This window comes from Mya arenaria, chromosome 9 (genome assembly GCF_026914265.1).
Source record: "Mya arenaria isolate MELC-2E11 chromosome 9, ASM2691426v1".
Taxonomy (NCBI): domain Eukaryota; kingdom Metazoa; phylum Mollusca; class Bivalvia; order Myida; family Myidae; genus Mya; species Mya arenaria.
Genome location: NC_069130.1, coordinates 40,060,593 through 40,087,365, shown reverse-complemented (window position 1 = coordinate 40,087,365; position 26,773 = coordinate 40,060,593). Strand labels below are relative to the sequence as shown.

General features: G+C 34.3%; 2 protein-coding genes across 2 annotated transcripts in view; one reads left to right on the top strand and one right to left on the bottom strand.

Annotated features, from left to right (window-relative positions):
• Positions 1–2,652, bottom strand: part of LOC128246685 (transcription initiation factor TFIID subunit 10-like) — a 38,043-nt gene extending 35,391 nt beyond the window's left edge. Inside the window, exon 1 of the mRNA XM_052965022.1 lies at positions 2,525–2,652. Within this exon, the coding sequence (XP_052820982.1) occupies positions 2,525–2,534 (10 nt within the window). The 5' untranslated portion in view covers positions 2,535–2,652. The remainder of the gene's footprint in view (positions 1–2,524) is intronic.
• A 9,872-nt stretch (positions 2,653–12,524) lies between these two features.
• On the top strand, positions 12,525–20,213 carry LOC128245997 (FMRFamide receptor-like). The gene is made up of 3 exons (XM_052964206.1): positions 12,525–12,601; positions 18,740–19,017; positions 19,300–20,213. The coding sequence occupies exons 1-3, from the start codon at positions 12,525–12,527 to the stop codon at positions 20,211–20,213; spliced, it is 1,269 nt and encodes a 422-aa protein (XP_052820166.1).
• Positions 20,214–26,773: the final 6,560 nt, after the last annotated feature.

Here is a 26,773-nt window from a genome sequence, read left to right as displayed (position 1 = left end):
ATAGGATTTAGATTGAATCTGGAGAATCTTACTAGCACAGGCGGACAACTTTTTCTCGCCTGACCTTGATAATCACGATTATCACTCACAAATGTGAGCGGGTGAGTGGATTTGTGAGGGCCTGTTAAATATAAACTTTAATTTCAGCATTCAAAGGCTTTCTGACTCAGAATCATTTTTTAAACCCAATATTATTTCTCAAATGACTTTCCAATAAATTAAGTATAGTGGGACTAGTAGGAATAGTAGCCTAAAAAAACATTACGAAAATTACTTAATAGAGCCCGCTTAAAAGGACCATCTCATTGTTAGTATCAAGCATATTTAAAGGAAAAAATTATTCCATCACGACATACAGTGTGGCAAATCATTAGGAGTGTTAAATGTAAGATACATTGTACTGATGGCTGGAACCTAGTCCAAATAATTGTACGTTTACGGATTTTTTTACGTTTTTTGATATGGCAAATCCTTCACGTACAAATTGTTTAGTATCAAAAGTGGGTAGTTATTCCGATCGGGATTCCGGGTTAAAGCATTAAACATCTAAAAAATATCATAAAAACGAGAAATATTACCAGATTATGTTATGTAATATCAGTTCCATACATAAAAATGTCATATCCTACGAATAATTATGAGTTTGACATGTTTTTTTTCATTTCTTGATGTCAAAACATAGGGATATATACATGAAGGGCACCTGCAAGGCTTCAGGGCACAATTTAAAAACAATCGGAACATTTCGGCCATGGCCGAGTTGTTACGATTGTATTTACGAGGTCTATCTCGAAGCTTGTCAGAGGTGGCTGAGTCATTACGATTGGGTCAAGTTGTTCCGCTTGGCATAATTGTTGTCTGTGTCAGTCAACTTTCGTTTTATTGGATTGATAAATAATGTGTTTTAATGCATTAAATGCTTGTTTTGTGCAAAAATAACTTTTCACTTACATGGTAAAATATGAATATAAACCTTTATGATCAATTTAAACCATAAAATACTTCACTTTATACAATTTCAATATTTTTCAAAACACCCCCGGTTTTTGCACAAACCCATTTAGACGTAGGGATTGGAAGAATCCTGTATAACACGTCTATAATTTTAGACTAGCTGGAACCATTCCATAAATGTTGATAAATATATGCTCAAATATTGTCTTTGAAGTCCATCATAATGAAAAGCGTCATAAACGTGATTCAGGATACATGTAGCATAATTTGTCGATAGACATTATCACATGATGCTACCAATGTAATTAATAAAGGTTTAAATACCACTCAGCTTAGTAGGAGTCCTAGTTGGGGAGTTTTTATGGTATAATTTTTCTATTTTTTCTTGACTTTGTAGTGTACCACTAAGTTTTTTTTTATACTTATATTTTTTTTTGCAATTTCAGTATATATCAAAGTCAAATATTTGTAATATACATGTTTGCATATGAGATAGAGTGGAAGTTTCTGAAAACTCATTTTTGATGGCAAAGCGAGTCACTTCAAATTTGAAAAACCTGATTAGGATGAAGCATATCCAAAACGCCTCAACCTTATTCATAGTTAAATAACAGCAATCAGTTAATAAACATAAATGACCCTAGTCCAAATAATTGTACGTTGACGGATTTTTTTAGATTTTTGATATGGCAAATCCTTCACGTACAAATTGTTTAGTATCAAAAGTGGGTAGTTGTTCCGATCAGGATTCCGGGTTAAAGCATATAGCGTCTATAAAATATCATAAAAACAAGAAATATTACCAGATAATGTTATTTTATATTAGTTCCGTTCACAAAAAATAAATATCCAACTTATAATTATGAGTTTGACGGCTTTTCTTCATTTCATTCTGTCAAAACATAACGAAATATACATGACGGGCACCTGCAAGGCTTCAGGGCACAGTTTTAAATCGCTCGGAACATTTCGGCCATGGCCGAGTTGTTACGATTGTGTAACGAGGTCTATCTCGAAGCTTTGTCGGAGGAGGCCGAGTTATTACGATTGTATCGAGTTGTTCCCCTTCGCATAATTGTTTTCTGTGTCAGTCAACTTTCGTTTTATTGGAAAGGTAAACAACTTGTTTTAATGCATTAAATGCTTGTTTAGTGCAAAATAACATTTCACTTACATTGTAAAATATGAATATAACTCTTTATGATCAATTTCAACCATAAAATACTTCACTTAAAACAATTTCAATATTTTTAAAACACCCCCGTTTTTTGCACATTCCCGTTTAGACGTTAGGGATTGAAAGAATCCCGTATAACACGTCTATTATTTTAGACTAAAATGACCCCTATCCCCGAATTCGATTACTAAATTGAATTGGTTGTGTGTAGCCTGATTTTAATGCCATCGCGAAATTAAATGACAAGCGATAAAGTCGCATTTGTTTCCACTATTTATTTGTGATGAGCTATGTTATTAATATTTACAACCTTTGAATCATATTTATACAATTCAAAGTTCTAAAATGCAAATAAAGCCATTGATTAATTGAAAATTATTCATGATTACTAACCTGTTATCATATCGCGTCGCTTGATTTTTCTTCTAGTCTAATCGATTTAAATAATATCCCGCCAGCAGTAATCTCCCCTAACAAGTTAGGCTATATAGGTTTGCCTTCGCTGCAGACTCTTCTCTAAAATAAGAGACATCGAAGCATTAAAAGAATTCGAGGAACATATAATTTGCTCTGTTCACAGAGTTAAGATTTATAATTGACTTAATAAGGCAGAGTATAAAATCCGGCTCTAAAAGGCCTTTACCAGAGGCATAGGTAAGAAAACCACGGCCCTAGGGTCTAACTTTTTTAATTCTTTACCAATTTAATAAATTTTGGTATCGTTGTAAAAAAGAAACAACAAGCTTTCAGAAAATGTTTTTGGTTCTTAATTACTTGTTAAAAAAATATGCTAATATTATCTAAAAGTCATCGTTGAAAATCGCGAATTTTCACGCAGAAAAACAGAAATGAACAACACGGCCCTAGGGTCTAACTTTTTTAATTCTACCAACATTTATTTAATCGGCCGCAGTGGTTTGCGCTCATGCATTCGGAGCTCCTCGACCATTTTTATCGAAAACAACCTCGGATGTATGCCGGTACATCAGTTGAAGTAGTTTGTAAATTTTTAAATTATATCATTAATTAAATGTAGTGTTTTAGAGTTGTATTTATTGATTTAAGTTTAAATTGATTGCCAGTGAAGTTTTTTATTGCAAACATAATTAAGATTCCCAAGAGTTAAGTCATGTACCGGCATACATCCGAGGTTGTTTTCGATAAAATGGCCGAGGAGTTCCGAATGTTGCTCTCTACCAGGTGAGTTCTATTAGCGATCAACAAGCCGGACTGGTGTGTTTCATCCGGGTACTTCAATTTCCTCCACAACACAATACCCCACTTTCTCGTTACCTCATGCCAACAAGAATGATTCATTATATTGTAATACATTGTTTAACAATCGTAGAAGTTGTGAAATAAATAAGTATAAACCGAGGTTGAACCCCTCAAGACATGTGTATTAAATATATATTATTATCCTCAGTTGAGAATAATTATTCTCATGTTGTCATTACTCATTTTACTCTTTAATTGTTGTTTGTGTGCATGAGTTCATAAATTTTAATTACTTTGAAACAAACTTCTATACAGTTATGTATACTAGTAAAACTTCACCGATAGGGGAGAGTACTGCGCAGGTGGTTGTGTGAAGTTTTTATCGTTTTCACCGTTCTTGAAGGTCTAACTTCCATAATATAGCTTCTTTCTTATCGCTAAAGTTTGTGCTCAGACAAAAATGGTTTAAATCAATTGCCTTTAGTTCTGTTTTCATTCTTAAATCCTCTTCATAAGCATGAATGCCAATGAGTAAAGTGTTCATTTTGAGGGACTAAAAGAACAATTCTATGGTGTGGATTGAGCCCCCGACCCCTGGGGTCAGAGGCGGAAACCTGTACCTCTACAGACATTCGACAATAACTTGATTATAGTACAAACTGGTTTGAGACATGATTTTAATTTACATTTTCAATCAGCTAATATCTAAGGTAAATAAACAAGAAGTTGGTGCTTCCTTTACGTTAAGAAGGATTCGCGTGTCACTTCAAACAGTCAAAAACACACATGAATTTTCGTTTCACCAAAATTAGTGCAGCTCAACTAACTTGTTAAGACAAACTAAACGCAGACAAGTCTCGACTTCAATGCCAAGCCCAATTGTTTAAACATGGTTTGTCAAGAACCACGAATAGCGGTCGTGGGCGAAAGAACTGAAATTGCGTCAACAATCTGCATATAGACGTCATCATTCGTGTGAGTCAGCTTTGTTGAGGCTTGTGAATGACTTGTTGGATGCCATGGAGAAACAGGAAGTAACGGCGCTGATTGCAATCGATCTTAGCGCCGCCTTTGATACTGTGGACCATGACATTCTCCTCGATGTGCTAAACAAGCAGTATGGTGTTTGTAGGTCAGCACTAGACTGGATCAGCTCCTATTTACGACCAAGGAGTTGCCGTGTTAGTGTGAACTCAGCCCTGTCCTCAACACGTCAGCTTCATTGTAGCGTTCCACAAGGCAGCTGTTTAGGACCGTGGCTCTACCTAACTTATGCAGGGACACTGTTTGATGTAATTCCATCTATTTTACTTTTTGGCTTTGCAGATGACCACACTGCGAACAAACGTTTTAAACCAACATCTTCAATATCTGAAACTCAAGCAATACAGGAACTAGAAAAGTGTGCTGTTACAATCAACAACTGGATGAATGAAATAAACTTAAAATGCACACTTCAAAAACTCAGTTTATTATGTTCGGTTGTAGGCAACAGCTTCATAAATGTAACACAAAAACAATTTGCATAGCAGGAGATGAAGTGAAATCAGGAAGCGGTATCAGATATCTTGGAGCATTTCTTGACGAACCATTAAATTTCAAAGAACATGTTAAACGAAAAAGTCGAACTGCCATGTTAAATTATTTCAGAATCAGAAGTATTGGAAAATAACTCACCAAACAATCTGCAGAAACTTGTGTTGTCACTAGTCATTTTTCATCTTGACCACTGTAATGTAATCCTCTACGGAATCGCACAGAGTGAGATTAGCAAATTGCAGCGTATTCAAAATATGTGTGCAAAACTAGTTCTGAATCCCAAGAAATTTGACAGCTCCAAACAAACTCTTCATGACCTGCATTGGCTACCAATCAAAGCAAGAATTACATTCAAAGTGTTAACCTTTATGTACAACTGCTCTGTTGGTAATTCTCCTGACTACCTTACATAGATTCTAACAAAACAGACCCCGACACGGAACTTACGATCGTCCCATCCCGTAAGCGGGTGTTATGTTGTTCCATTTAATAAGAGGAGAACTTTTAGTGACAAAAGTTTTTCTACCGTAGGACCAAAATTGTGGAATGAGTTGCCTCTTAGTATCAGAAACTCAGAGACTGTAGAAACTTTTAAGAAGAAATTGAAAACACATTACTTTCGAGACTTTTATGCATTATTTTAGAGACTGTAGTGGCTGTGATTGTAACAAAAGTGTATCAGAAAACTGATTTTATTTTTACTTTGTATCTCATTAAGTGCATCATGTGTCTTTAAATGCTTTTTACATTTTCTTAAATCACGAATTTATTCACATTGCTTCTTACTTTTTAAAGTATTACCAGGTAAGCAGTATAATGTACATTGCTTTTATTAACCTGCTTTTACATTTTTATATTTATTTGTACAACGCCATTGAATATGTTTTACGTCAAAATAGGCGTTTTATCAAATGAAAATGTTTCATGTTTCATGTTTCAAACAAACCAAGCTTTGAGCTACTCAGTGGATTAAATCATTGTTTTACTATTGTAGAAGTATATATTATATTGGTTTAACTTTTACCCCAACATTTATCGAGCTATCACCATTATTATCGTCGGTTATTTTAAAAGTGTTTTGAAAAAGTTACTTTGCAAGAACCAACAATTAACAAACATTGAAAACCAACAGGTTGATTTTCAGGAACAGTTCGAGTGTTTGATGTCGTCTTTTGCGCTACATGAAAGCTTATTATTGGTCCGAGAACATTCCTCAACTGTATATCTTTGTTTTCTGGTTTGAAGGCGAGCTTTTGACCGCGTCTGACGATGGGCTTTTCTACAAACGTCTTTTAACCTCCATGGTAATATAAACCAGATATCTTTTCACTTTTGTATATCCATATAATTCAAATCCTAAACATTTTGAGTCCCCTTATTCAGTTTGCAAATTTAGAATTTTGCTTTCGCTTCTAGGTTCCAAAACCCTGCAATTATAAACAAATAAACCAAACACCATGAGTATTACTCATTCATATAATAATAGTATATAGTTTTGATAACTGAGTTTTCTTCACTTACATTGCGAGTAGAGGTGCATTTATTTCTCGACTTTCAAACCACTACGTCGTTGACTTTGGTGTGTACATAGAAAAATGCATTATTTGACATTTATAATGTATTTTGGTACCAATTAAACCTGCTATATATATGTTTTGCTCTACATTTTTTGAGGGAAATAAAATATCTATCTGTACCGGTATCAAAGTTGGTAGTTTCGTTCAAGGGTGGAATTCTATTTATAATCTCTGCACCAAATTGTATAGTTGACTCGTTAAAACGATTTGATCGGTAAGAAGTTATCATTGGATAAATGTTGACTAATCAATAAACGATTTGATAGGTTAGATATTATCATTTGATAAATTTTGACCAATCAATAAACGATTTGATAGGTAAGAAGTTATCATTTGGTAAATTTTGACCAATCAATAAACGATTTGATAGGTTAGAAGTTATCATTTGCTAAATATTGACCAATCAATAAACGATTTGATAGGTTAGAAGTTATCATTTGCTAAATATTGACCAATCAATAAACTTAATCCAAACCAACTAAAGAATCAGTTTTATACAATCGGTTGCAGGCTTTTATCAGTAACTGGTTATCTGGTCATGATTAGCAAATACCACTTAGTAAATAACATAATAACAGGTTAACTACAAAAGAAAGATTCGTGTTACCAGTAATATATAATTAGACTATACAACTTGTTATTTACTTATAATTTACTAATTTCATTTCACTGTAATTGTTACAGAAATCCTATTTAGGTAACAAGTTTGTATATTACTTACAAGGTGGAATCCGCAAACCATAACCAGATAATCAGTTACTGCAAGAAGTCAATAATACACATGGATCATTCGGAACTCCTCGGCCATTTTATCGAAAACAACCTCGGATGTATTTGGACGGTTTACATACTCAAAAAGTGGTGCGTTTAAGTCCGCTGCAAGTAGATCGCGTAGTAATATTATTTAGCAGTTAAACTTTGTGACTTAACTCTTGGGATTCTTAATTATGTTTGCAATAATACAATTCAATGGCAATCAATTTAAACTTAGATCAATAAATACAACTCTAAAACACTACATTTAATTAATGAAATAATTCAAAATTTTACGAACTACTTCAACTGATGTACCTGCATACATCCGAGGTTGTTTTTGAAAAAAATGGCCGAGGAGTTCCGAATGACACATGGATACGTAGTACTTATCACAAATCTTATCTAGTTTACAAGTTATCATGTTGCAAATTCGCAAACCATACCTAGTTATACTGTTAATGGTTTACAGCTTAAAAAAGATTACAGGTGATTGTCCTGGGCATTTTAAGCCAGTTTTTTTAACAATTCGCGAACGTTAACAGGTTATCATACGGCAGTTATATGCCACCATACTTATCAGACAAGTTTAAGTTTATGATGCTCCAACCTTTGGATTTCCAATAGTTTGAGAAAGAAATGCGGCTGGCTAACAGCGGATTAATTAGCTAAAAGACCTTTTCAAGAATTTCCGCAAATCATATGCATCGATTATTGATCAAAAGGTTATGAAAGTGGCCTTCAAACCTTTAAAGAAAACGTGTTAGCCTATACATGAATCCCTGCAGCGCCACAGTGCAACTACGATAGGAAATTACAATATTAAATATTAATGAATGGTGCTTACACTAAGCTTTACAAAGCTACACTACTAGGTTTCATAATTGTGTGAATTCATTTAAGGAATATCAGCCGTTTTATTGCGTGTTCTTATTTATTTCACTGGACCTATCGAATAAAGCTTTTATTTTAATATTACTCGGCGATTATGTTATTGAATACAATTCCAATACGTGACAGAAGCAATATAACCCGGTTACCAGCTTCTGTTTCCAGATGCTGTACATTTTTGCGGCGTTCTCTGACAGTTACGCTTAACACGTCAACGAGGACAAACATATTAATGTGTTACGTGTTAAATGAGTGACAAAGAAAAACAATCGCATTTCTACCCACCGGACGCGCCGTTTTGTGCTTAAAATATAAAATTAAGTTTTACGGCGAAGGACGAATCGGTAAAATGCATGCAGTAGCTATTTGCAAACTTAAGGCCGATTGTTAAGAACTGTGTTTTAGTTAACAACGTGATTGAAGACATTGATGCTGACTTGCAAACGTGAAATGTTTTATCATGTGATAACATATTTAGATATAAACATTAAGTACAGCTGAAAAAGCTGTCTCAAATCGTCATAGAAATGCAGTAGACCACAAGTGTATTCCTGAAACCTCAACGTTAGTGATAGTTTGAAAGTTAACAGCGATGAAGGTAACACAAAGAACAACGTTTTTAAGTGCATGTTCTGCACAATTGTCCCTTTGTTAGATAGCTAAATTTGTACAAACCGTCTCACAAACTTGGTTTAATGAACAGTAATTATATCTCTAATACATCTGAAAGGTGAGCCTCGGTCGGAAATACAACTTTGTAAGTGAAATATCTCGCACCAACTTATCTCATGTTGAGAATTTTGAGAATAAAAAAATCTTCATTAGTCTTTATAATAGACACAAAGTAATATTGTTCTTTAAATCGTCAAAACTGTGCTCCAAATAAGGAATGCATAGAACACAAACCAGTTCTGCAAGCAAGTGACATTGGGGCTGATAACAGTGTCACAAGATCTAACTTCAAATTACGGAAAAGAGCATTAAGATATTGGTAGATTTAAACCGGATATGTGCTTTGACTAAAAGTTACTTATACTGCTTTGACACATCTTAATAGCGGATGCGAGGTTAGGAAGAAGGTAACCTTAAATACCGGAAGTTAACGTAGAGAAATACATAAAACATAACAAGACATGAGCAGTGAGATCGCGTCCTTGCTGTGGCAGATTGTTGCCCCAGTGTTATTCTTGTTGGGCACAGTTGGTAACATTCTCAGCATCCTCGTGCTGACGCGGCCATCTTCTCGAAAGTCGTCCACGGCCACCTACCTGACCGCCCTGGCAGTCTCGGACCTCATAGTATTGTACACAGGTTGTATATTTCGCCATGCCAATATTTCATAAATTTTATTATTTTTTTCCTATGTAAATAACATAGTATTAATTATATTGATAATTATAAGACAACTTTAACGATGCTATTATGTATGCTGCTGACTTTTCACTTATCCATTAATTATGTTTTGAGATTTGTGAAAAAATGCATCCAATGTGATAAACCCCAAATATATATTTTAGGTACACGACGTCATCACAGAACAGAACAAATCGTATTGTTTTAAACGATATTGAGTACTCAAAATAGTGACCCTCCAAGTCTATAAGTTTGATTGCCAGTAAATCTTTTTGAGACGTTTTAAATATGTGCGCACACATTTCTTATTTGACTCGATGTCGGTATGCAAGTATCTTTTTCTTATTCACTTCGTTGCAGTGTACCTTTATGATGGATTACCTTATACATGCCGAAAAGCTAGTTTGACTATTAGTTTCATATAAACATCGACCTCCATAAAAACAAAACATGTATATATCTGTGTTTATATATTGGCCGCGACCGGGGATCAAGTTACTTTCGGTTAGAATCTGGGTCATCGGATTCGGAGAGGATTTCCCCCGGAAATTAACCAGGAAAGCTTTGTAAAACCTAGAAAAGCATTGATCCTATTAAAAAAATGCAATGAAATGCTAAATTGGCGTAAAATATAAAACCAATATGTAAATTGAACAAATACGATTATCATTTTTTGTTGATAAATATTCATGCATCAATTTATTAAGATTGTTATAATCAACTTAGACAAAAGAAATGGTTAAGCAACTGATGGTGTCGCATCAAACCATTTATTTGTGTAAGTACATACTAACAACCTTCAACCATTACTAAATGCATATTGTACACTTTTACTTTTAAGATCAAAGCGTTGACAGGCTTTCGGCCTACTACGATTTGTGAGATAGTCGCGTAATGCCAAATGGAACCAAAAGTGTGTGAAGTATTTTCATTTTGTCTCAGTAATTTCAGCCCAGAGCCTTGAGGATGATGCATGTATGCATATTTTTAAACCACTGCTATAAATAGGTTCATTTTGTCCACGAGTGACATAGGTCGAGGGCAATATTAAGATACATCAATACATACAGGACATTCAAAGTATGTTGGGGTTTCGATCCAGATGAATTCGCGAGTCATTGTAGATATAGACCTTAAACATAAACTTTATTAACATGTCTTATGCATTTTTGGACGCATTTGGTTTAGCAGGCATACCTTGTAAATACGACTCAATCATGTTAGAAGTGTAGAGTAGATTTTACTAAAATGCTTTAAATGCTTAAATACTTTATCCGTGGCAGTGCACTGTTTATAAAACCGAAATTTGATATGTAATTGCGTATTACTCCATACTTATGTATTATTTGGGTACTTCACATATTAAATGAGTATTTTAAATGACTGATATTCCATGGTTTTGCTTTAATTTAGAATCAGCATAAAAAGTAAATGTTTTTGCGAAGACATGAAAACATGAAAAACATTAGCATGCCTGTAGTATCTTAAAGTATCTTTAGATGTTTATGTGTATTTGTTTTACAATTTCATGGCTATACTCACAAAACGTTGAAGACCGAAAGCCTTTCAACGCTTTAAGCGCTTTGATTCTATTTTGCTTTATGTATACACTCTGGACTAGAAAACTTAACTAGCAAATCTTACAGTCAAAACCGTGCAGGAATTCTGACAAAATCAAAATATGATATAAAAACCACAGCTACAATTCGCATATGAATAATTGCACAGCTAATGAGCAAACATCTGACAATGATGTATCCATATCCGTTTTTACCTGAAAAAAACGATGGTCTTTTATGATAAATGCCCGAACGATCACATTGTATTGCATTTCCATGTTGCTATTTTTCTGCTTTCGTTAACATGTGCGAACGGATCGACTGAAATGCAATTATCGTGAGCAAAGCTTTATGGAAAGAGTGGGTTGGAAGGGAATCGCTCATGTTTTTGGACCAAAAGAACGTTTTCCCGATTATGCATCTGAAAACACTCATTTTACCATTATTTTGCTATATGATATCGGTAGAAATGTGAAATAGACTATAGGTTGATATTACTTATGGTTTGCATTGTCTAAATGTATTCAGTTGTGCTGTGATGCTTGTCGGGAATAAATGTGTGTAATGCTTATAAAATCTTAAGTTATTACAATATCTTGCGCCAGTATTAACAATATATTTTTTTTATAAAATCGTCGCCTAAACCACTAGGCCTCAAGAATTATACAGCAGATATGGATACTTTAACCTTAGAACAATACATTGATAACATATGTTAACCTACGGCTTTGTATATCTTATCTCGTTATAATCCCTTTTTGAAACCTAGGTTCGTCAGGCTTATCCGCTTCGCTGCTTCTTTTATAACAACACCCAATAAGATTAATAATGTTTTTTTATTCAAAGACGCCATTTAGGTATACAGATTAGTGACAGAATTTGAAAAAAAAAAATATTGTGTCACCGCGTGACAAGTTCTTAACTAACGGCGTTGCGCCATTTATGTTGAAGGCGTGATCTATTGTTACACCAAATGTATGCTATATTGTTAAAAGAATATTATTTGTAAATGTGTGGGTCACCACGGTCTGTGAACACAACAAGCTCTTAAAGGCCTAGTTTAAGGAATGTTTGGCATGACAATCCCCTGCTGTGCATATCCTGTAAATTGCACTGATGTCACGGTAGGGGCCAATTTCCTGTGTATTAGTTTATTGGCTCTGGGCCATTTAGTGTGCATTTCTTTTCTAAAACCTCCAAAACTGCACAGCAGGATACTCAGATCGGAGATCTAATAAAACAATTAGGCAATTAGATTAAGAACAATACACAGAGGATGTTAACTATACACGTTTTTTTTTTTTTTTTTTTTTTTTTTTTTTTTTTTTTTTTTTATTATTTTTTTTTTTTTTTTTTTTTTTTTTTTTTTTTTTTTTTTTTTTTTTTTTTTTTTTTTTTTTTTTTTTTTTTTTTGGGGGGGGGGTTACTTATAAAAGGATTAAACTAGGCCTTTAACGTAGCACGCTCATAATATTTATGTTTACATTCGCTGCTGTTTCAGGGATGGTTCGTTGGTGGATAATCTATGTGTTTGACATTGACGTCCGTCTGTTTGGGGACGTTGGTTGTCGTCTGCATTGGTAAGTATAATAAGGTAACGGACTACCAGCTACAGAGAAAAGCCAAGTAGCCGAAAATGTACTAGTATCGTGTCAAATGCACATGTTGTCTACTTATGCACCAGTCAATTGTAGCCACGCCCCCAAAGGTCCGGGAGTATACCGGGGATAGCCGGGGAAATGGGCCGTGTTTTTACCTTCCCGATGGCCCCGCAGTACCGGGTGAATGCGGTGGTTTCGTATTCGCGCCAATTATAGCGGGGAATGTGCCTTACTTAGGGTCCCTGGGGTGCGGGGGCATTTGGCGGGGATTTTACCATCAGTTTTACCCGGGCTTGGCCGAAACAAAAGTCAAAGTCCCCGCTATTCCCCGGACCTGGAGGGGCCGTGGTTACAATAGCTCAGTGGTAAGCGCAAACGCTTCTCTCATATGCTACACGGGTTCGATTCCTGGCTGGGCGCATGTGAGTTTGGTTTGTGGTCACCAAGCCGGACAAGTGGGTTTCCTCCGGGAGGTCCGGTTTCCCACCACATCACAAGACCACACTCTCGAGTAACATCGTGCCAACGAGAGTGATTAATATAATGTTGCAATAACTTGTTTCACAAAATGAATATCAAGTAAACTACACTGAAGGCACACTCATTATTAAAAGTCAAACCATATCCGACAATCAATGGGAATAATTTAAGACACAAAACACAACTTGCATAAATACTGGTAAATTGTTTTATTATTTATAGGGTGGGGCTACTCGTGCATATTCCAACATGTGCCATTTTTAGTAAAATTAAACCATAAATAAACATAAAACAATTGTAGGGGTGATATTCAATATTGGTATTAGTTTGATCAAAGAACGATGTAGCTAATCGGATTACTTGATATAAATAACGGATGATGAATGGCCATAAGATTGACTTTAGTTGCATATTGAATACTACCCTAGATCAATAATGCCCGCATATATAAATGGTAGAATCACACCTACAAGAACATGGCCAAAAGTTAAAAGTTCAAACTTAAACATTGTTTTGAAGCGCAAGTAAAAGACCTTTAAGCTGCACTCGCTCATATTGACAGTTCTGACATTTTCAAATGTTTGTCTCAGAAAAAGTTGACTTTGGCATAAATTCATTCAATATCATATTAAAATTTCACAATAAAATCTGGGCCAGTATTCAATATTGATGTTTTACTTATCCTTAGACATGATTCAGTGATTTCATTAAGCCAATTGGCCAGCTAAATATACAGGCCAATCAAAACACTTTATTTCTAATCTTAAATTTAACTAAAATTAAAGTTGTTTATAGTATACGACCCAGACCTCATTTGTTCGAAAAATGGCCGAAATCTTTAATTTTCTTAAAGCGTAAGTATCAATTTTCGACCATAAAAATGAAAAAAACTGCGATCTAACCTTTAGTCAGCCTTCCTATATTGCTGGTTTCCAGTCATTTACCCAAAAATCTACTTATTCCAGGACAAAAAAGTTGTCCCATCTGTGGGCGTGCAGCTTTAACGACGTTGAACGCGAGACTCAAAAATTCAATCAAAACACTTGCGCATCAAAATAGCTTCGAACAATAAAATATGAAACCCACATAAAGAAATGGCAGTGTTTAAAAATCAAATAATAAAATAAATATCACAGCAATTATAGCACAAACCATGATAAGCTGTTTTTTTCTACTCTTTATGCTATAACAATACTCATACAATCCATAGGGGAGAGCAAGAATGTATGCTTGTGTGTCTGTGTTTCTGCGCGTGTCTGTGTGCGCGCGCGCGTGCGTGCGTGCGTGCGTGCGCGTGTGTGTGTGTGAGCGCGCGTGTGTGCGCTTGTGCGTATGCGCATATAAAAATGCATAGAATATTTGTTTTTATATGAAGTTGTTCTTAAACTGAATGTTATGCAAAAAATAAATGAGAAAAAAAGCTTCATCGATATATGATTACCGCATTGGAACGGTCAGAGGAACAATATGTCACTGGAACATATGCGCATAACGTCGCACTTGTCCCAACAGTTATCAAGAACTACGACATTAAAAATACATTTTAACACCATTTATCCGAAATCATCGGGTCCCAGATAGCAATTTCGAAATAACGATATTTCGGAATAACAATTTTTAGAAAATGACAGTTCGCAACTAAACGCAACTGACGTAAAATATTAAGTCATGAAGATTGCAATGTCATTTATACACTACCAACATGTTAGATTTGGTATGCATGATCGTTTAGAATACACTTATGTTGAATTTATTTTTAAAGCTGCACTCTCACAGATTGAACATTTTGACAACTTTTTTCATTTTTTGTCTTGGAACGAGCTAATTTATGCGAAAATGCATGGAAACCAGTGACATAAGACTGCTGACAAAGAAAAAGATCGCAGATTTTTATATTTAAGTTTAACAATTGATGTTCTATGCATTTTTCTTAAACCGTTAGTAAAGCTTTTAGCCACAGTACATTAATTTTCGAACGGAAATATGAAACTCTGCGATCTGATCTTTTGTCCGAAGTGTAATATCAATGATTTGCAGATATTTACGCAAAAATTGGCTTAATCAAAGACAAAAAATAAAAAAAAGTTGTCAAAACGGTAAATCTGTGAGAGTGCAGCTTTAATGAATGACTTCTGCTGGTAGCTTTTCGAATTGTGGCGCCGCTTAACACAGTGTGTGTATATCACGTGATAAATTACGTCATATATGCTACGTCGGAAGGCAACATTTTGCTAAAATGAAGTCTTAAATCAAAGTTAACTTTTGTTTCACAACACCATTTTAAATGAAACAAAGGACAGTCTATGCCGCTTAAAGAGCCCCGCATTTGTTTTATTACCGAAATTTGATAAAGTCATTAGTTTCATCAAACACTTCGACAAACCTGTTTCCAAAATAATGTTTTGACAGTGCTCCGTCAGACGGCCGTATGCCAAACGGTTTGTCGAAGTGTTTAACGAAACTAAACTCTCAATCAGAATCTGGTAAAAAATCGAAGGCAGGGCTCCGTAAGCTGCGTAGACTGCGCTATGTTTTATTTCAAATGGTAAATAAAAAGTGAAGATATCTTTGTTTAAAATCTTTTTTCAAACATTGCCTTCCGACGTAGCATTTATGACGCAATTTATCACGTGATATACACACACTGTAACACCCTCTCCTTTTATCACTGATCAAGATGTCCTCCCGGATGGATTGGTTACCGGGCTCTTCTCGGGATGTTTGGTAGCGGGTCGAGTGAGTAATGTGGCGAACGAATTTGATGTACCATTTTCAAATTATATTCAGCTTCTGTAAACCAGCGTCATTCTTTAAAGGGGCTGTACTCCGTATGATGAAATAGCGAAAAAAAAAATGTCGAAAACTGACCTAAACTTGGTATGAATGTGTACAATGCATTTGAAACTTACTAACTGAAGTACAACATAGTTTACAATTAATTTATTTTTCGCAGTTTTTTCGTATTTTCCCATTAAAAAAATTTACTGGGTATGTCTACCTAGTAGAATTCATTCCTTATGCGTGATTGGCTAGTCGATGTTATCACGTGATATTACCTAGTTAGGTATATAGCTTAAATATTCCAACCATCTATGGTAAGCCTTCGTAGCACAGTGGATGCAATACTGGACTGTAATAATTTTGGCCATACCGGTTCGAACTCGGTCTCCGACTCGATTTTTATTTTGACATTTTGGTATTTTTTTACAAACATGATATCAAAGAGTAAAACATTTTAATAAATAATTGTACTGAAATTCGTTACAGAAATTTGTTGGTGCCAATCTGGTGTATAGTCCCTTTAACATGCGAAATAACGGTTGATATAAGGTGTGAAATACCAAATCAGAACCGTACATTTTACTTCGAAATAGCGATTTCGGATAATTGATTAAAATTTAGTTAAACAAAGAAGGAAAATAATCGGGAGCGAAAAATAGTGTCGAAATAGCGATAATTTCGGATAAACGGTGTCCGGAATAGCGGTGTTTTAATGTACATGTATAAGCTTTATTGGAGCCAGCATCAGCCCAATCCACTTTGACAATTGTGTCAGGACTATACAACATTAACCTATTAAAACTCGCTTTGAAAATGAACTAGATGAAAGATAAAAAAAGGTATCAATATCCCAGGAAATTAGCAAGGTTGTAAAGAGACGTCCATGTGCGATATTTACGCATGCTTAGAGAAATTAAATCGATGCTAAATATCTAGTTCGATGGTGGCGTATTAACATGCACGTTTCGACCTGCCGCTTATGAGGAGCCAGCGGTCTATGTCCAAATTCAATTTTGAAGACACAGCAAAAAAGCATATTTCTTTTGTTAGAATTCCTTCTTATGCCTAATCAATACAACTATTTTTACATTTCTAAGCGACAATCTTTGCAAGTAGACCCAATAAACACAGAAATTTCACGGTTTTGTACTCAAGATAAAGTCATGTTGTACTGCCCTATTAAACTGCTTCGAACAATCCGACTCAACACATTGATTGTTGACAATAGATTGTTTTCAAAAACGTCTGAACTCATCGCGCCGTTCTAATATAGATTCATTTTCCTTAATGCTTACTTATGTTAATTAGTTCTTAATTTTACTTTATTCATTTTTTAAAGCTGCACTCTCACAGATTAACCGTTTTGATAACTTTTTTTTTATTGTATGTTTTGAGTGAGCCAATATTTGCGGAAATATCTAGAAACCAGTGATAGACGACTGGTTACAAAATGGCAAATGGCATGTTTTATTATTTAAGTTCTAAAATCATTTTGACGCTAAAAGCGTTATTAACGCTTTTAGAAAAAAAATCGGCATAAAACATAAATTTTCTAATGTAAAAATGAAAAACTTCGATTTGATCCCTTGTCAGCAGTCTTAAATCACTGGTTTTCAGACATTTACGCCAAACTTTACTTATTCTAAAACAAAAAAATAAAATCAAGATCTTAAAAGGGTCATTCTGTGAGAAAGCAGATTTAATACTTAAGTGCCAGACAAATATTGCTGGAAGTAAAGGGATGGCTGCCACGACCAAGCTACAATGTGTCAACGAGCAGGAAAATATAACTACAAGAGTGCTTTTTCTTATGGTATTCATATTTGATATAAAAGCGGAAAATCAAGTGTTCATCTTACCTACCGTTTCTGTCCGTACCTCAAACACACCGTGACGGTTAAATATATGTTATCATATGCTTTCTGTTGGTTTAAAGAGATTTATTAGTGAATCAAATTGATATTTTACTTTTTCAAGCAGTGAACTAACATTTTGATATTTTTTACTGTTTTGAAATTTAAGTCCGTTCTCACTACCAAATATAACGTCAGTGCGCACAGGGCTGGGACACAGTTTCAACAACGTCATTTCCGGTAAGACGTTACGTTTGCATACCATTTGGCGCGCTTTTCTGAAGAGCAACAATTAATTGTAAATTGATATCCTTTTTATGCATAAACTAAAACTAAAATATCTAGTTAGATTAAAAACGTCCGTTTAAAGTCAGGGCTCAACGTCGAAATTTTAGGTCAACACGAAATAAACAAATCCGCATCGAATTAACTAGTGGTATACCAAGTTATAGTGCAGTCCGATGTTTTTCATTTACTGCTACTGTGCAATGTTTCATATTTAAAATGTTAATTCAGTTTAAAGCTGCACTCTCACAGATTTACCATTTTTACACCTTTTTTTACTTTTTTTGTCTTGGAAAGAGCAAATTTCTGCGTAAACATCTGCAAACCAATGATATAAGATTGCTGACAAAAGATCAGATCGCAGATTTTCATATTTCCTTCGAAAATGTATTATGGCTTAAACCGTTACCAACGGTTTAAGAAAAATGCATAACACATCAATTTTTGAACTTTTTTTTGTCAGCAGTCTTAATTACTGGTTTCGATGGATTTTCGCAGAAATTGGCTCGTTCCAAGACAAAAAATTAAAAAGTTATCAAACGTTCAATCTGTGAGAGTGCAGCTTTAACGACACTGTTGAACAAGTCATAATAGCATCATTTAGTAACAGACGAGCGTTGATAATCGCACCACTGCTCGCTTCTTGAATTATAACACTATACATAATCAATAGTTTAATTATATTACATATATTATAATTATAAAACATGCATTGCAGGTTCTTCATATTCGCCTCTACAGAGCTGTCGTCATGGTTACTGGTAGCAGTCACGTGTGAACGAATAATTAGTACAATGTGGCCTCACAAGGTGCGTGTGTTGTGCACACGGCGTTCGGCGTTCTACGTCATTTTATCACTTGTCGTCACAATTTATGGTGGAACATCGCATATTCTTTTTGGGATGCATCTTGGGAGCGTGATGGTGGAAGAACATGGATTTAATAACCACACACAATTTCCGAATTCTACCTCTATAGTTAAAGCATTTCTAAACAGTACGGAAAGCGGTGTATCTAATAGCTCTTTCAGTCAAAATAAAATAACTGACCTAAACAGATTCTTAGCAACTACACAAGGTCATTCTACAACTTCTAATGATATTCATAGTTCATTTGCAACCATTACAACTTTGAACATAGATGCTAGCGCAACAATGTCAACAGAAAGCTTTACTAAAGTATCATTTCATAATATGTCTTCACCACCCATACCTTCGGTTGAAGCAACACACACTCAAAACCGTTATGTTATTCAAACTACGTGTTCACCATTAAAAGACCATAGTTACGCCGATTTCTTTAATTTTATATATCCTTGGGTGGATCTATTAATGTATTTTCTCATTCCAGCAGTCATTTTGGTCATTGGTGATATCATCATCATTCGTAAAATAATTGAAAGCCGGACACTACGAAAACTAATGTTACATATAGATTCGTCTGCAAGAAAACTCCATGACAAGAGCGCATCAGTTACCATGATGCTGCTCACAGTGAACGCAGTTTTTGTACTTTGTACAACACCGATTTCAATATTCTTAATAGGGATGCCGTACTGGGTTGATTCTGCTCAAGGTTTTACATCAGTCCAGGCAATTGGATGGGCAATAGTCAACCTTCTAATGTATCTGAACCACGCCATAAACTTTATTCTATATTTCCTTAGCGGGACCAAATTCAGACAGAAAGTTATGGATATGTTTTATAGGAAGAAAATCCAGCGAGCGCAGAGTTTATCATTAAGTCAACGAGAGTCAAACAGTGACGGATGTTCCCCGCACCTAATGGCAGCAAGTTTCAGTCAATGCAGAAAAGATTCCCAACGTTCGTCATATTCGACAAAACGACTGTGCAATGCCGAACAGTCTTCCTGCAACGACTCTATTCTCAAGAAGTTTGGACACAAGATATACGTGCCTACAGATACCATATCGCTTACAGTTAATAGTAACACTGGTTCGGCTAGTATAAACCCCCTTGTAGATTCCGTTAAACTCTACAAAAGGGCTGATAGGGCCAAACAGATCGCAACTGGCAGGTTGAACGTTGCATTTCAACCGGATGCTAAAGGTCGGGCTGCCAAAGAACAAGAAGTGACAGTTACTACACATGTGCAACTAAGAGACAACAACTTCAACATCGACAACGAATACGATTTGATAAACACAGAAGACATTGTCACACATATTTGATGATCTATTTTTATGAAATTTCAAAGCTTTATTGTACAAATGATGTTCAATATTTTGATATGCTATAATACGAAATACATGTACATATTGTTTGAACATGTTGGTCACATCTGCATGACCTGAAAATTCCGTAGAAATTGATTTAGTTATGATAATGTTTTTCAAAAGTTGTAGACATGGTCACAGCGTTGTAAACAAACAAGTAAGCGACGTTCATTTCTAAATAACGTTTTTGAAAGAAAATATATGAAAATATTTCTTAGCCTATAAAATAGTATTCTATTTACTGCTTCTACACTTGAGAAATACTTAAGATCTGTTTACATAGGTTGTGACCCGTGGTGGCCAATGTGATAACCCTTTTAATTACCTAATTCCTCACCCTGTATATCTCATTTGCACTTGTCGTTGTTGTAAATGACAATTCTGGCTCAAACAAATAAGGTTGAGTGTTATTTCTAGACAAAACATGTAGATGTGCTTTTTCGTCGTGTCTAGATAAAGGTCATACTTACTTTTCCTAGTTCATAGACTCAATATCTGCATTCGGGCTGGATATTAGAATGTCATTGGAAGCAAAATATGTCAGTGCCTTAAACATTTACCAAAGGCAGACTACTCCGACGCTTGAAGACAGTGACTTATTTGATCAATGATTTTGGGTATAGAGACATCTTATGTTGGAGTATAACAAAGTGATTTCGTGTATATATGCCGTGGTTTATCTGTTAATTACCAAAGAACATAACGTGTTGATGGAAATGGGCTAGGTATTCCGAATGGTTGGTAGAACTGTCAGGGCGGACTGTGTCCCATCCAACATTATGAGTTGCACTTTATAATGCATTGTAATAATCAACATATGATTTTATAATTTTATAATTTACTCATTTAAAAAAAACCCAGATTATATATATTATCTTAAATTCCTAGGAAAATGATTGTGTCGACCTAACTCTTTGGTTAGTTTATTGGCTGATAAGCGTAGTTTAGATCAAGTATTTCTATACTTTGTATTCTCTGTGTCTGAAGATTGTTCAAAACTGGTCTTTAGTTCTTTGAATACATGTAGAGAAGAAGACAAGTCTAACCCAGACCTCCGATTGCTGATATTAATATATCTAAGTATACTTTTTATTATGGGATGAAACGTTTCAATTTTTACAGACCCAGGTAATTACCAACTCCATAAACACCAGATGATTGGAGAATCTCCTTAACTTTTGATACCCAGTTTGTAAAAAATAATTCTCAACACTTTAAATTTTATCCTGAAATGTAGCATTTAAAATACAAAATATTTTGCTTCACTAAGTGAAGCTTTAAGAAATACCATTCCAACATGGATTTCAATATGCAAAGGGAACCAGCCCAATTCACCATCCATATCCAAAGTTTTGGTAGACTGCTTCACATTCAATACCCATTTACAGAACTTCTGTTGACTCTTTCAACAGCGTCCGAATTCTTATAACCCCAGACTTTAGAACCATATGAAGAACTGATAATACGTTTGCGTCAAATAAATAAACATTGTATTTATTGGAACTTTGATTTTACGATCTATCGCCATCAAAGAGTGAAGATATCTCAACCCCTTTCCAGCTAAAGTGTTTTTGTAGCTTGCATAAATGAACTCCACTATTAAATTTGAAAATTGAACATAATGAACGAAGGAAAGAACTAACAATGTCTACTTCCTTGTTATTATATAACAATTTATCATAAAACTCCATTCTTCCAACCTGCCTGAAAACCATAACCTAGGTTGTACAAGTATCTATGTTTATAGTGAGATACCATTTGCGACAATAGGAATGTTAACTTTGAGAGAATTAAGCAATCTTGTTTTAGTCTCAGATTCAATTACCGCATCGCCGGCAAAAAGCAGCAAATAAATTGAAACATGGTCAAAGTTCAAACCGACCTCCAGGTTTTTCGGTAATTGCATTTCAATATCATTAAGGAAAAAAGAAAAGAATATCGGCACGGTTATCTCCCCTTGAAACAGGCCAATGTTACTATTGAAAAATTCTGACAATGTTCCCAAGTGTTGTACACTAATTTTCCTCTCATTATACATAGATCTTACTAAGGACAAAACTTTACCATCGATTCCCAACTTAATAAATTTATACCAGAGTATGTTTCTATCAATGCAATCATAACCTTTTATATAATCAATAAAACAACAGTACAGCTTGTTTTTCTTTTCAAACTGCTTTTGAATCAATGAGTGCAAAATAAAAACAGGACCCACAGTACTTTCATGTTTTTAAACCCGAACTGCGCATCTGTTAATATACTATTTCCCTCTGCCCACGCTTTTAGTCCTTCATTCAATATAACGGCGAATATTTTTTTTAAACAGTCAGTAAGAGTTATCCCCTATAAGTATTTGGATCTGATTGATCACCCTTTTTATGGATTGGGATAATAACACCAGATGCCCAAGAACTTGGAAATGACTTCATGTCCAATATATGATTAAACGGGAATTCTACTGGGCGAGTACCTAAATTGGAACAGTACCTAAATATGGAACACCCATTATAAAAGTGTTTTTCGGATCGAGATCAGTTTATTTACGATTTTAATCAATAAAGACGCTTGCTTCAGATAAAAGTTCCAAAGAACACGATTCTTCGGTAAGTATTTTAAATACTGCGATCATTTAAAGTTTTTCATGTTCAAATGTCAATACATGGTACGCGGCGGAAAGACTTCATGCTTGCCACAATCACAGTATACTGGTACAGCCTGTATTTTACTGAAATCATCAAATTTTACTGACAAAAATGACAAAAAAGGACAAGCTGAAATTATTAATTTACTTAAACAAAACATGGAGCAATAATTTCAAAAGAATACATAAAAATAAATAACAAATTAAAACTGTTCCATATTTAGGTACTCCAAAGACGAAAATGTCAGTCCTTGATTGTGCAGTTAATAAAGTACTTTTCATGCAGATTGGTAGTATCTTGAAAAATGCCATTTATATCAACCAATTGGTCTTGAGTCCTAGTATGTTGATGAAAATTTTTGTAGTTGTGGTGCAAGTCTAACTAAACATATTTCACAAATAGTGCCGAAAGTGTTCCGATTTAGGTACTTGCCCAGTATAGCCCACGCATAGTGGAACTTATACCTTAAAATAGTCGTTTAATACATTGTCAATAAAGGCTGCCTTATTTGAGCCTAGTTTCCCAATTTCATCATCTGTGATAGGTGCGTCCAATGAATCAAACGTAATCTTATGTTCTACCTCTGCATCTAACTGGCCAACAAAATCATCATAGTCATCATAAAAATATCACGAGAGTGAACACCTGACATGAGGTTACTAATAAAAAGTCCGAAATTCTACGTTAGTGATCTTATCGGCACCATTTACAATTTTCAATGGTTTAAATATTTTCCAAAATTCTCTTGGGGTCTTTCGTCTTAGATCATTCATTTTACGACAATATGCATAGTTATATACATTTTTAGGCTTCCGACACTGATACTTGTAGTATTTCTTCGCGTTATACAAAGATGCTCTATCAATATCAGAACGGTTAAGATTAAACTGACGCACTGCATTTTTATATATTTCATATTTATGTTTGCACAAATCGTCAAACCAATCCTGTTTTCTATTTCCATTATGAAATCCGAAAAAGGAAGAATAATTGTCGGAATCAATGGTTTCTAATCTATTAAGGATACCGATTTTAATTTGAAAGAAAGGTGCAGAAAACACAGTATTTCTACCCTATGAGAAGATAGTAGACCGCAGTAAATCTTTTAGCATTCACTAATCGCTTAATATTTTTGCTTATTCAATTATTAAATATACGGTTACAATCTTGTTATCAGTACTTAATATTTAGGAAGTGGTTAAAGGTTTATAACTCAAAAATTAGGTTTGTTATACACGTGTATGTCTTGATTTTGAATTAGTATAAATGATTTTTAACTTGACTGTCTTATTATTATGTTAGTTTGTTTGGTGTCTTGTTTTGTATTATGCTCTCTACTTTACTAATTAATCTTTGTGTAGTTGTATTTGTTTCTATTATCACCATGACCATGTGTTTAATGGCGATATGCATTGGTATGCCGATTACTGCCAATAAACTTTGAACTTGAACTTGAACTATCTTAAAACTAACAAGAAATATAACCCCCAAGCCAATCTCCACGTAATTATGTAATCAGATGAAGTTTACCCTTTTGAACAAATGAATGGGGAAAAAGGTTTAATAATAATAATAATAATAATAATAATAATAATAATAATAATAATAATAATAATAATAATAATAATAATAATAATAAAATGGTGAATAATTGTGCTATGCTTATGTGTAAGGCTACATTGATTTGGACTTCTTTAATACCATCAGCAATAACTTATCTTTTACTTGCGATTGTTAAAGAATAGAATAGAATAGAATAGAATAGAATAGAATAGAATAGAATAGAATAGAATAGAATAGAATAGAATAGAATAGAATATTACATTTGGATTTAAACATACAGTTCATCACCCATAAACATGATCATACATATAAACAATAGTCGATATAGCATTTAGTATTACATTTAGAATACATTACAAACATATCAAATATATACTATAACTAAGGAGAACATGCATCAAAACATATTATCAAAGAAAATATTATAAAATAATCAATGATAACAAATATGCAATTTATAAGCATATAGCATAGTTTTATGTCTTTCAGTTTCAGTTTTATAGTTGAGTGAAATCTAAAAAGTTATCCAATTTATTGCTGTTTTTGGACTAGGACACTTGTGGCCTAGTTCATAGCCGTAAACGCGCTATCTGCATTCTCAAGCCGCATCTGAGGGTTCACTGACGTAATGTATTCATTCGCTGTATTTTTTATAAATAGTTAAACTTCGACCGTTCGAACAGGCGGTCTGTCGAACACTAGCGATCAGTCGAGGTCGAGGCTTTATTCCGACCATTATTCCTTCTATTTTCATATAAAATATACTAACGATAGATTGAACCATTATTAAATCAAATATTTGAGCCCCACTGTCGGTCCAAAATGCGCAAATCATGCACAAAACCTTATACTTCCCTCGATGTCGTACTTCTACAAAAAAATTCCGAAAGCGTGTTTCAGAACAAACAAATAATTGCCGGGTGTTAAAAATCGCAAGTTTGTGAAAAACAGATAGCAATATCTCAAACCTTATTACAACTCGTGGCCGAATCTTAAAAAAATGACAATCTTATGTCCTTAACATCTGTTAACTATATCAACAACTTAACGAAATTTATCTGTTTCGTATTTTGCCTAAGAACACAGGCATAATAGCAATAACACTTCAATAAATTGATCAGTTATCTGAACGTATTGGAATACGTAAATTGTTACCATGTCTTTTTGTTAAATGACATCTACTTTCTTGAATGTTTGACCACTCTTTAATTAATTTGCATCTTCACTGTTCGATATTGGGGGGGGGGGGGGGGGGGGGTGAGCTTATATACCCTCGCAATCGGGTTATACCCATTCGGCGAGCATGCTATGTTTTACAGTAATTCTACAGTTCTTAAAACATTTTTCTGCTACATTGATCGTAGCGTGGGTGCTATGGACTATATATATATATATATATATATATATATATATATTTCTTTCATGCTTTACGATGAAATATGGGGTTTTAACAGTGAAATAACAACAGTGAAAATATCAATTTGATATTTTCACTGCAAAATAAGGAGTGATAAAAAAAAATAAAGAAATATTTTATAAATTTAAATAAATATATAATTGGAAATTAAAAACTTACCGTTTATTACCGGTTATCCCGTTTATCAAACATTTTACTGATCTTTGAAGCTGAATGTTCGAACATTTGCTTTCATTCCAAACAAATTACAGACAAAAACAACTGTTCGAACATAAATAAATTTTTATAGCATCGTTCAAATGTATTTTGAACTGTTAACCGTTGTAGTACGTAAAATGAGCTTCCTGGAGAATTCACACAACAATTTACAGATAGATCCGATATTTTTTACCCCACCCACATCTCAAAATGTGTCAACAAACTAGCGTGGCATTTACTCTTCTGGAAAACAAACATTTTAAAGCGAAACAGACTGGTCTCTGACAGTAAGATGACTGAATATTAACTTACTATAAAAACACGCGTACATGCAGTCTTAAACTAAGAAGAATGGTTAAAATCCAATTAGTATCCACATTTGTTTTGCTAACACATTTGACCTTCCAAATTTTCATTCTATAAATAGCGGCGTAGTAATTTGGTTAAAATGTTTTCATTATTTAAAGTGTTTTCATTATTTTTTTGAACATTTGTGCACTAATAATACTTCATTTTTTACTGTTCATAAAGCTTTGCAATAAAAAACGAGCGAATATTAAGCTATAAGAATGAATAGCAGAGAACTATTTCTCAGCAAACCGAAAGTAGAAAAGTTGACAGCTATAATTATGCATGAGGGGCGCCCCACGGGTAGCGGCATAAAGCCCACCCTTTTCAAAAAAGGGGGTAATTCA